Source organism: Dermochelys coriacea, chromosome 14, assembly GCF_009764565.3.
Source record: "Dermochelys coriacea isolate rDerCor1 chromosome 14, rDerCor1.pri.v4, whole genome shotgun sequence".
Lineage (NCBI taxonomy): Eukaryota > Metazoa > Chordata > Testudines > Dermochelyidae > Dermochelys > Dermochelys coriacea.
The window spans coordinates 8,930,921-8,943,646 of record NC_050081.1 but is presented as its reverse complement, the minus strand read 5'-3'; the positions used below and the strand labels follow the sequence as shown (position 1 = coordinate 8,943,646).

At 41.7% G+C, this 12,726-nt stretch overlaps 1 protein-coding gene across 15 annotated transcripts in view; it reads right to left on the bottom strand.

Moving 5' to 3' along the window:
• PECAM1 (platelet and endothelial cell adhesion molecule 1) overlaps positions 1 to 12,726 on the bottom strand; it is a 105,141-nt gene that overhangs the window by 31,834 nt on the left and 60,581 nt on the right. For all 15 annotated transcript variants that reach the window (XR_006275733.1, XM_043497436.1, XM_038371899.2 and 12 more), the window contains 2 exons: positions 11,580 to 11,867; positions 294 to 572 (listed from right to left, as the gene is read on the bottom strand). Coding sequence is in view for 14 of the 15 variants with exons in the window: in XM_043497436.1 (XP_043353371.1) it covers positions 294 to 572; positions 11,580 to 11,867 (567 nt within the window). In the remaining variant the exon portion in view is untranslated. The remainder of the gene's footprint in view (positions 1 to 293; positions 573 to 11,579; positions 11,868 to 12,726) is intronic.

The window sequence follows — 12,726 nt, the reverse complement described above, 5'->3', positions numbered from 1 at the left end:
TATAATTCTCCTTATCCCGCAGGAAAGGAGTGTTTGGTGTTTTTACCATGTACTAAGTGTTGCAATGGAATTCACCATGTAAGGCAGGAAATTCCCTGCAGAAGAGGGGGAATTTTAAAGGACCAGTACATTACGATGCCTTCTTTCTTGTTATTTAAAAAAGTTACAGCTACTGTAAGAGATGCCTCAGTTCTAGGTAATCCCAACATTACATGTAACAGTAGATTTGAGATAGACCTATTCTGGTAGTATTCAGAGCAGCCTAAGGATGTGCCATCAGGAGCATAGCTTACCTTTAACGGTTAGCAAGTTGCTTCGCACAGTAACCCTGGCTCGGTTGGAGGCTTCGCAAAAATATTTCCCTGCGTCCTGCTTATTTAATGATTTCTTCTGCCAGAGGACTCTGGTTTCCATTTTGCTTTCATAAAATAAAGGTTTCTGGTCATTTTGTTTAAAAATTCTGAAGTCGATTGGCAAAGATCCTTCGCCTACGATGCAGAGAAAGTTGATATCTCCACCATCTTCCACTTCCTCATGGGGTAAGCTTCCAAAGCTTATGTTCCTAATGGGAGCTGCAAATGAAGGCATGAGGAAAAGACATCAGGTTATAAAATACTATTGTAGAAATGCTTAGTTTGGCACCACTATGTCTTTGTGCCAGAGAGACTGCATTTGTGTTCCGTTATTCCTATGCTCCTGGCCAGCCTCTGCTGGGGAGCAGCGCCCATTGATTTATATATAACTCTACAGTGTCTAGTCCCTGATATACTCATGGGTACTCGAAAGAAACAAAAATAGAGAAAGTCTGATTCAAAGCCTATTCAAGTCAGTGGGAGTCTTTCCATAAACTTCAATGGGTTTTTAATCAGGCCCTAAATTGGAAACAATTTAGATAATATCTCTAGAAATAATCAACCAGATCCTCAGCTAGTGTAAATCAGCATAACATCATTGGCTTCAGTGGAGTTATGCTATTTTACACCAGCTAATAATCTGGCACAGTACCTGTAAATAATGTTTAGCTGATTTTTCAAATCAATTACTAGTGAACACTGGCAACTAATGGACTAAGTTCTCCACTGGTGGAAGGAATGAGCAAATGGCCCAGATTTCTCATTTTATAGTGTATAAAAAACAGGAAGTAAGAGATCAGTTACTTTATTACATTTATTAAAATATAAAGTATGTGTAGTCAAAATAACAGTATTTAGATTTGATGTTTTATTAGCTATGCCAGTGCTTAAAAAGTGAACCTAAGAGGCAAGTAGTGTATATTGATTTTTTATATAATTAGATAAACAACAATGTATATATGTCATACATCCAAAAAACTCACTATATTAAAAGAACATGAATGTTGCAAAAGTCAAAAGGATCACACAGTCAAAAGTTAGGAAATGCCACAATTCAGGTTTCCTGTGGAACCTTAATTCAGCCCCTTTTTGCACATGCATTAAAATACAGTCTTTATTGACATGAACACATACTATTTATTCCACAGGATCTCTGTTTCATTCAGTGCACCAGATGGATGATACTGAATGGCTACCTGTGACGCATGGCTAGAAAGGGTTAAACATCCTGCAAAATAAGTAACCCACAGAAGACATGTGGGGACATAATGTTTGTGGTTTTGTGTATTTACATATGTATGAGTAGATCCGGACAATGTAATCAACAGTCCCTGTCTATGCTGTATTCTGATAGAATTTAAATGAATTGCAAACACGGGATATCTTGGTATTCATCTCTCTTTGAAATGTACTGTGAATAGTGGAGGAAAAGGCAAATGGCCTTATGTTAATTGGTATAGCTAAGTACCAGGGATGGACCTCCTTCAAAGTCATCCTAATTATCTTTTGTTCCCTGAGGAACTCCCAACTTGTCAAAGAAGACATTAAATTGTATAAAAGATCCTTGGGTCCTGATTCTGTCATCTCAGTTCTGCTTAGACTTCATCAGGGAAAGTTTGAGTCACAAGACTGAGGTCCCAGTTTTGCTGGTTTGCCCTGAATATGAGATCTGAACATTGGACTATGACCTGCGAACCGAATTCTAAAAAGAAAAGGAGTACTTGTGGCACTTTAGAGACTAACAAATTTATTTGAGCATAAGCTTTTGTGAGCTACAGCTCACTTCATCGGATGCATTATTCTAAAGGAACTCTTTGCAACTACAAAGCTTACCATCTCTGCTGTGAATCTGAACCTCAATGAACTGAACTCATGTCTGTATGTATAGTGATCTTTTAACTGTACTCTCTCTCATTTTTTTAATAAATTTTAGTTTAGTTAATAAGAATTGTCTATAGCGTGTATTTGGGTAAAATCTGAAACATTTGTTAACCTGGGAGGTAATGTGTCCGGTCCTTTGGGATTGGTAGAACCTTTTCTTTTATACGATGAAGTAAGATTTACAGAAATTTTCATCATAATTTGATGTGGATGCCTGGATGGAGGCCTGAGGCTGGATCACTTTAAGGGAACTGTGTTGTTTGGACTTCTGAGTAACCAGTAAGGTAATAAAGAAGCTGTTTTATGCTGGCTTGGTGAATCTAAGTATTGGAATACCCACCAGCTTTTTGGGGTTTGGCTGCCCCATTGTTTGCAGTTCACCCTAATTGAGCGACCACAGCTGGCTCCCCACTAGGACCCCGGTCACATCGGAATTGTCATGCTTGGATACACATTACCACAGGTTAATTGGGTTTTTGGATCAGAACCACACACTTGTCAAAATTTAATTTTGATATTGGAGAGTTTAAGGGTTAAAAATCGGTTACAGTGAGTGACCCATGATCAAGATCCTGACAGAAAAAGCCTGGAAGAATTGTGCTTACAGAGAAGGTTGTATTTTAAGCAAAAGACCCCAGAGCAGGAACTGAAAAAATCTGTTAATTGCCAGTAATAATGAAGCAGACCCAGCGAAAATGCTTGCAGTGAGAAACCAGCAGCTAGAATTTGAACAAAAGCAAAAAATAGCTGATATGAAAGGAGAAGCTGCTGTTTGAACATGAACAAAGAATGGCAGGAACTAGAAGCTAAGTCAAAAATGGAAAGACTTAAGCTCCAACTCAAGAGAATAAAAGAACAATAGGAACTATATCATCCTGAAAAGCCAGCTTCTCTCAACAGCAAGGATGGGGATAAAATCTATCCAGTTTGTAACAGTGTTGGTATGTTGTTTGACTCTAAGCAGTTGTCTGTGTGTAACCAAGTTTACCCCAACACTGCTGCCTTTTATGTAAATGCTTTTACTGCGAGCTCAGGTGAAGGTAACCCCATAACTTGAGCAGAGAACGTAAAAGTCTATGGTAAAAGCTGTTTAGGGCAAATTACAGCTAACATCACTCTTGTTAAAACAAATCTTGTCAGAGGAAGATTATTTACCAAATAAGAATGTGAATACTGTAATCCTCTATGAGTTTACTGGTTTCAGAGTAGCAGCCGTGTTAGTCTGTATTCGCAAAAAGAAAAGGAGTACTTGTAGCACCTTAGAGACTAACAAATTTATTAGATCATAAGCTTTCGTGAGCTACAGCTCACTTCATTGGATGAAGTGAGCTGTAGCTCACGAAATGAAGTGAGCTGTAGCTCACGAAAGCTTATGATCTAATAAATTTGTTAGTCTCTAAGGTGCCACAAGTACTCCTTTTCTTTTTATGAGTTTACTGTAAGTGTGCCTTTAGCCAGAATCCATCTTGAATGGAATGGTGTTAAACATGAACTTATAGCTGGTGTAAGAAAGTTATTGCCTAAGGATCTTTTGATTGGGGATAATATTAAAGCTTTCTTCAGTCAGGTTGATGACATAAATCAGTCACAGGAAAGAAATAATCCTGAACCTGTGTCTACTAGGGGCAAGGATTTGTCTATGGAGGGTTTCTCCAAATGTTTGTCTGACGAAGATAGCGGTTTGTCTGTGCAAAGCAGCAATGCATATGTGGAAAAAATTCCTAAGCGTCTGTCTGGTATCTCAGAAGTAAATCTGACATTAGATAAGGCTCAGGGAAATGTTCTCTAGAGCAAATTAAAGTTGACAATCAAGTTAAAGCCCTAACTGAGGAAAGGAAAGGGTACAGTCTTGGTGAATGATGAATTGTTGGCAAGTAAAGTTTGTGAAAGTAAGCCTGAAAAAGACAGAAATGATTTTTTTAAAGCAGCTCAGTTTAATGAGACTATCTGTAAGAAACAGCAGTTTATCTATTAAGGGAGCGCAAGGCAAAGAAAGTTTAGATGAGCTGATGGCTTTGTCTAATCAGCAGTTTGGGAAGGCAAGGTTAGTGGTACGTGAGTATCCCTATACCTTACCTGTTACCAGCGTGGAGAATTGTGACAGTGAAGGAAATGTTCCTGTGTCTGTTAGGGGTAATGAGTTGCCCATGAAGGGAGCTATCCCAATCTCCAAGCAATTGTCCATGAACAGCCATGTGCGCTGGGACAAGGGAAATGATATCCCAAGCTGTTTGTCTGTTAAAGGAGAATGTTTCTCCAGCTCTTATCTGTTTGTAGAGCAGACAGAAGAAGCTTGTCAGCCTATGATGGTTGAAAATGTATCAGTTGACCCAGAGTTGATTCTGGATACAACTAAAACTCAGGAAGGAAGTGGTCCTGAACTGGTGTCTGCTAGGGATGATGACATTGTAACTAGGTTGCATCCAGTTAATGTCATAAATAGCTACCAGAGACCAAGTGATTCTGGTGCTTCTATTTTGTATGTTGCTAGTGTATTGCTGGGTAAAGATATGACAACCGTGTCCGATCAGGGCGATACCATAGCCAGGGCACAAGGAAAGCATGAAGGTAATTTGACTGTGTTACCCACTGACAGTGTGGAAACTTGTAACAAGGGAGAGAATACTTCTAATCTTCTGACTATGAAGTCTAGCAGTTTACCTGAAAGGGTGTTTTGTGAAAATCCTCCTGATGGGACAGAGGTGATTCTGGATTTAAGTTTCAGGGGGAGTAGCCATGTTAGTCTGTATCCACAAAAACGAGGAGTCCAATGGCACCTTAAAGACTATCAGATTTATTTGGGCATAAGCTTTCGTGGGTAAAGAACTCCACTTCTTCAGATGCATCTTTAAGTAAGCAGTCTGTGACTCAGGTACTGAGGAAAGATTGGGTTACTGGTTTTTCAGAGCAGAACAGCCTTATGACAGAACTCACAAGAATGCAGGGGAGAGCAGGGAAACTCTCATCCTTAGACACTTTGTTTTAAAGAGAGACCTCACAAACTCAGAGTCCAGTCTCTAAGTTGCTGGTGGTGGTAGATTCACAAGCAAGCATGCAGGGGAGCATCTGTGTAGATGTTCATAGCACAGAGGGGCTGCAGTTGGTGAACACACCTAGCCAGCAAAGGAATTCCTGTGAGCAGGAAATTTCAGTTTTCAACCTTCTAGGAAAAAGGGGGCGGGGGGGAAGGACCCAATCTTCTGAGGGGAAGAATGAGTGTCCAGCCTTGGAATTGGTAACAGTTAAGGATTTGAAAACTAGTAAACAAGCTAGTGTCTGCGTTGATGCAAATTACTTGACTGACTCAGGGGAGAAAGACTTGCCCATAGCCATTAGCAAAGAGGACGCACCCAGCCAACCAATGGATTCTATTACACAGGAGAGTTCAGATTTTTACCCTACTGGACAGGGAGGAAGGGAAGGATTAAACCTTGCAAATAAAAGCCACAGGTTTAACCTTAAAATACCAAAACCCCAAGGAAGTGGTTAAACTGAAAGCCTATATTAAGGAAGACCCTGAGGTCAAGAAAAAGCCACAAAGATTTTAAAGGGATATTGAACAAGCTGACCTAAAGAATGATTTGTCTAAACCAAAGGTTTGGCATGACAAAAAATAATTGTAAATATACACTTGTGATAAAACTGATGTTATTGATGCTAATGATTGTAACTAACTTGTTGTGGATACCAAGAACTGTAAAAATGTACAATGTGCATGTTTTTTTGGAAAAACCCTTGAACATGTTGGGGGTGATACATAAGAACTCATTATGTTGTAAAAGCCTTCATGGGTATACCATTTCATTACATGACAACACACACTATGTTGAACGGCCTGGTGATACTGATATTTCTCAGTTGGTGCCTATATCGAATCTTGAAACTGTCCACAGCAGTAAAACCACTACAAGCTTGAACTGCTGTGCACAAAGAGAAACTGAGGTACAACACCTCACAGCCTTCAGGGCTGAATGACAGAGTAAGTGCTCTCTGAAGAACATTAATGGCTATGTTAAGTCAACACATAGAGCAAACCCTGGAATCGCTAAAGCGTTTCACAAAGTATGGGCTAAGTTTTTGGCTGGGGCCAAAGCATGCATCAATAATTTGGCCTTACAAAGAATTCAACGTAAACACAGCTCATATCAATGTTGGAAGGTATTTAAGGTGTATCCAGGAGCTCTAATTTCATCCTTTCACACCAGTCACACTACCTAGTCAATATTTCTTTTAACATGTGACCCTATGTCTTATTTAATGCATGCCATACAAATCCAGCACTTAATACAGAATTATTAAATTTCTCAATTGGCTTAGTATCTCAGTTGGCTCTCTCTTTCGACAGTTCCCTGCCTCATTCACTACACACATTTCTGAAACAAATAAGAACAGCCATCTCATTCACTACACAGCCCTAATTCATCTCCAGATCAGGCCCACTGAATGAGGCAGAGTTTTTGTAGAAAAAAGTAGCACAGGATGTCATTAAAGACTGTATCATAATACGTATGCACAAAGGGGATGAATTAAGGTTACCCAGGCAACCTTAATTCTGGCATGTCCTAACTTTTGAGTGTTTGACTTAATAATGTTCTTTTAACAAAACACAAAGGGAAAAAAGTGCTCCCCCTGCCAGTTTTTCCTTAAAGGAAAAAGATTTTTAAAAAAATTCTATCATGTGCAACTGTAACAGCTGCACCATCATGCATCATCAACAAGGTTTGCATGCTGAACCTTCAGCACTGCAGTACAGATTGCTGCCACTTGAGCTATGGATGTGAGCAGGCAGCTGAAGAAAGCTACTTCTATTTGTGAGGGGAAGGCTGGATGACCAGTCCCGGTGCTGAACTGTGAGGGAGGGTAAGCCAAGCCAATCCTGTCTCTCTCTTCCCCTGTCTCTGGGGGAGTGCCTACCCACCCCTGAGCCCACAGAAGGGGAATGGACTACTGGGGCCATGTTGGTGTGTCTGCAGGGGTTGGAGGTGGCGGAGGAAAGCCTGACCCCCCCCCTCCTCCTTCCTCCCCCATCTTGGGAATTGCAGGGAGCACCAGCACCAAGTGGCGCTCCTGGGGACGGAGGCAGAAGTGGGCAGCTGGGGCAATGTGCCAGGTCCAGGGGGAGAAAAAAAAAATCTAGCCCTGCTCTCTTCTGCTTACCCCTACTACAGCTGCTTTGGCAGCTCCTGAGCATTCCCAAAACAAATTTCTGCTGCTCCTCTGGCAGCCAGGTAATCCCCTTTAGAACGCTCCCGTGTTCCGTTATTAGGTTGACAGGCTGCCAATGTTTTCCTGAGGAACACCAGTGAGAGGAGGAAAATCATGATTTTTTAAAACAGTTTGTAAGTATCTCTTCAAAAGTGAATAGAATTTCAGAGGACAATGAAAAGGCACTTCTGTAACCCGTGGGCATTCTCCCTACTGAATATCAAAGGTCTGCTGCAACCAAGCAACAAGTCTCAAAAAGTTGCAAGAATTTTTTACAATAGGGCAAGTGTTAGGCAACCTAAATACCGGGGTCATTACCAGCTCCCCCTTTAATAAGATTATATATCGCTGATTGTCTCCCTTTCCTGAATAGCTCATATGCTCCTGGCCTTCTTATTGAAAGCTCTTCAAGGCAGGGACCATTTTTGCCTCTATGGCCCCAGTACTGCAAAGATTGTTACTGTGATTAACTTTAAGCACATGAAGTCACTGGGACTACTCACATGCTTAACTTTAAACACATGCATACATGTTTGCAGGATCAGGGTCTATGTTTGTCCAGTGCTTAGCACAATAACTCCTAGTTGCTAATATGACATAATAAACAAGAATAATTGACCTGGTTTTTAGAACTACTCAGCACCTGCAGTTCCTATTAAAACTCAGCTGGAGTTGTAGGTGCTCAGCAGCTCTGAAAATCAGGACTAAAGGCAGCTATGGTGGTGGAATTATTAAACTATTAAAACTGAAGATCTAAATGCATTACTGTGACTGACTGTGCTGTTATGTTCACCATTTTACACAAGTATAATAAATTTTTTTTTACAAAGTATGCCTTGGGAGGTATCATTTGAAAACTCATAATTCACTGATCATTATTGTCCTGGTAAAATATGTGCAGCAACATTGTATGTAAAGTTATAAGATTCTATTGTATGATGTTACGAAGGAATATTCCAATTCTGGGGAAGCAGCTGAAACCAGTTCCATACAAAAGGCACCACAGCCATGTGTCAGCATAATCAAATAGACTATCACCCACTTCAGCAGCCATTCTTTGGCAGGAAGAAGGGCGTAAGGGAGAAATTTACATATTGGCAAATAAACAGCTGGAGGTTCCTCTCCCAAACAGACTTGCTGTCCCCTGAACCCCAGCTGGAGGTGATTCTCAAAGAAGAGGAATGCTTTAAGAAGGGGGAACAGAGGACACAAATCACCTCTCATCTCTACTTATGGCATCAACCATGGGTGATGGATGAACCCCGGGCTTAGGGAGGCTAGCCCCCAGCCCGGACTACCCCTTCTGCCCAAGGCCCCTTCCCTCCCGCCAGAGCCCAGAGTCCCCCCTTTCCCAGTGTGACAGTCAGCCCCCCCCACACCCCCAGGCTGCCTGAGTGCCCCCAGCCCTGGAATGCCAGGCAGGTGAGCAGGTGGCACGGCTCTCCCTCCAGCCCCAGAGCGCCAGGCGGGAGCCTAGCCTCCCTCCCCCAGCTCCAGAGTGCAGGCTGGCTCCCATTAGCACTGCCAGCCCCAGCCTGGGGCCCCAGCCACAGGGGAAAGAGCCTCCCACAGCACAGCCTGGGAAGCACGAAGGGGTTTGGGGGCGGAATGTGGGTGGGGCCACACAAGGCTGTTTGGGGAGACACAGCCTACCCCTGCCTTCAATACCCACCACCCATAGTATCAACGTATGAAAGATGAAGAAAACGTCAGTGAACTGGGGTAATGGTCCTGGCTGAAGGAGTTCAGCCAGCAAAAGCATGTGGTGAGAAAAACCTTTGCTTTTAATTCATTTAGTTTGTTAAGTTTAGTACTAGCTTGTGTTTTACACTTCATTTCTTTGTCAACAGTTATTGACATGAACTGTAACCATATAGATCACTGTTGCAACCACTGTTATATATTTACAGAAAATATTATACAAAGGTTGTCAAGTGAAGTGTCTATAACAAGGTTATGATTTGCTGGTTATGATTATGCTGTCTGTGTGTGTGTGTGTGTGTATATATCATTTTTGTATTTGAAGTTATGCACATTGGCTATGTACTTGTATCTCAATGTGTTTGATTTTAAGTAGCCTCAATGAAGCATTTGGTCAGCTTCTTGAGAAAGGAATTTGTAGATTAAGTGTCCAATCAAGAAACACTTAACTGATGAATGAACCTTGGGAGACTCCAATCCACATGAGAAGTCTTCCTGGGAATGTTCAAGGTAGCATGTGAACCATGGCCATTCTCCCTGTAAAGAACTGAGTCATGCATGGACATGTGACTTGCCCATGTGACTCTAAAACTCCATCTTGCTGCTGTGATTTTCCGAAGTAAGAACAAAGGGGGGGTCCTTCCACATGGCAGAGGATATAAATGGCCCTGGAAACCTCTCCATTTTGTCTTCAGTAAAGCTTCTTACCTCTGGAGGAACTTTGCTACACTGAAACTCTGAATAAAGGACTGAATGACCCATCCAAATCTCAGAGTACCAGCCATGTTAGTCTGTATTCGCAAAAAGAAAAGGAGTACTTGTGGCACCTTAGAGACTAACAAATTTATTTGAGCATAAGCTTTCGTGAGCTACAGCTCACTTCATCGGATGTAGATGTACTCCAGAGACTTGATTTGAACTTGCAGTTTATTCCATCACTGCTACAAGCCTGAACAAAGAACTTTGCCGTTACTGTATATAATTGATTCCATTTAACCAATTTTAGCTCTCATCTATATTTCTTTTTTATGAATAAACCTTTAGATTTTAGATTCTAAAGGATTGGCAACAGCGTAGTTTGTGGGTAAGATCTGACTTGTATATTGACCTGGGTCTGGGACTTGGTCCTTTGGGATCGGGAGAAACTTTTTTCTTTTCCTGGGGTATTGGTTTTCATAATCATTCATCCCCATAAAGAGCAGTGCTGGTGTTGATACTGGGAAACTGGAGTGTCTAAGGCAATTGCTTGTATGACTTCTGGTTAGCCATTGGGGCAAAACTGAAGTCCTCTCTGTTTGGCTGGTTTGGTGTGCCTTAATAATAAAGGACACTCAGCTTTGGGCTGTGACTGCTCTGCTCTAAGCAATTTGTCCTGAATGGATACGCTCAGTTGTGTCCCACTAGAGGCAGCATTGTTACAGTAACCAATTCTGACTTTTATGCCTCATTGCTTGTAATCACTTAAAGTCTATCTTTCTGGAGTTAATAAACTTGTTCTATTGTTTTATCTAAACCAGTGTGTGTTTGGATTGAAGTGTTTGAAACCTCCACTTGCATATTTTCTATCAATGAGATGACTGACTTTCTATGAGCTTCCTGCACAGAAGGAAAGAGCTGGGCAATATAAGATGCACATTTCTGGGGGACAAGTTTGGGACAGGGAATTTGCTAGTGTCATTCTGCAACATAAGTCTAGCCAGCCCCTACTGAAGCAGTTATATCATTCAGCTGGGAGTGATTTTGCATGGTAAAGGCAGTATATGAACAGGCCAGGAGTGGTTGTTCTCTCAGAAAAGCAGTGTGAAAGGCCTCCACGTTGGAGGGTTGAGAGGACACAGCTGTTCAACTGTCCAGACTGTACTCTGGGAATGTTGAAATTACACAGGAATTTCACTAGGACACTGGAGCTAACATGCACTGTCATTGTCAAGGGCCACTATGAGAACAGTTCTGTATATGTAAAAATACATTTAAATTCACGCTGCCTAAAAATGGTACAAGAGTTGGGCCTGATCCTCCAGCTCTTATTCATTAACTTCAGTGGGACTAGTCCAGTGAGTAAGAAACACAGGACTGGACCCATATTTATAGTTTCAAAGACTTAAGAACTAGTCATTTTGTTTTTGCAGTGAGCCTGAATTCAAGAAGGAGATTTAAAAGTCACAGCTAACATGTGAAGGGTATTTTTCCATTAAAATAAAAGAGTCTCTGGTGGATTTGATCCAGCTTACTAGTAGAATTTTTGCTTTGTAGACCACCACAAAGTGGTCTGAGGTTCAGATCCTCAAGTATTTTATAATTTGTCTGAAAAAAAGGTTTAATATAAACTTCCGTCCAGTCTGCTCAGTCCACCACACGCTATTATGACATTTTCAAAATTAAAATCCTCACTCATCTAAATTCCTCAACAGTAGCAGCTGAACAGTTAGTTGGGCTTACCTATCACCGTGATGTTCATCTTGTAGCTACTTCTCTTCGCATAGGAGTGACGGTTGCTAGCTTCGCATCTGTATTCTCTCAGATTATTTAATTTAGTTTGTCTGTCCCTGAATTCAGCATATGTATTATTAAATACTGTGATGGTGTGAATAAGTCTGTTTCCTCTGAAGAGCGTATAGTTTATAGGTGGAGTTCCAGACATGGATTGACAGCGTAGGAGGAGGGTCTCCCCTAACACCATCTCTGTGGATGAGTTGGCAACAGAAAGAACTGGCTCAGAGACTGGAGCTAAAAGGAGAAAAAACTGTTATTGAATAAGTTGTATCAGGGGTAAGTCTAATACCAGTAGTTAACTAAAGACTGCCATATTAATTTATACATGATATGTAAAACATATGCTACCTATTTAGCATCCACAGATTGCTTATACTTTTGTTCCAAGGGATAAAGAAAGGTACCCACATTGGCTGCATGGATGTATTGCTAGCAAACAACTTGATTTCTCTATGGTGCAGTTTTCCATGACCAAGATAACTTCTGCCTCCTACTGAGATTGGGGGTGGGGGGAACTAAATAAAAGCAGAAGCTGATGGAGTTTCAGATAAAAATTGGTGACTGAAAAGGTATGCAAAGTATGTCTAGCTACTGAGAAAGGTAACGTGAGGTAGGATAGAGGGGAAGGTATGCAAAGTATGTCTAGCTACTGAAAAAAGGTAACGTGAGGTAGGATAGAGGGGAAGGGCATTGGGAAAGGCATGCAGCAAACCTTTGAAGGGAGTGACAGGGCATGGAAATGGGAAGACATGCTAATTTCCTTCTCCACTTATGGCTGGCCCTGGAAAAAGCAAATCAGTTTGCATCAGTACAGAACTAGTTCTGTATGTCTAGAGCAGAGGTTGGCAAACCTTTTGGTCCAAGGGCCACACCTGGGTATGGAAATTGTATGGCGGGCCATGAATGCTCACAAAATTGGAGGTTGGGGTGTGGGCTCCGGCTGGGATCAGAAATGAGGAGTTCAGGGTGCAGGAGTGGGCTCCAGGCTGGGGCATGGGGTTGGGATACAGGGGGGGTGAGGGCTCCAGCTGGGGGTGCAGGCTCTGGGGTGGGCTGGGGAAGAGGGGTTGGGGGTGCAGGAGGGTGCTCCGGG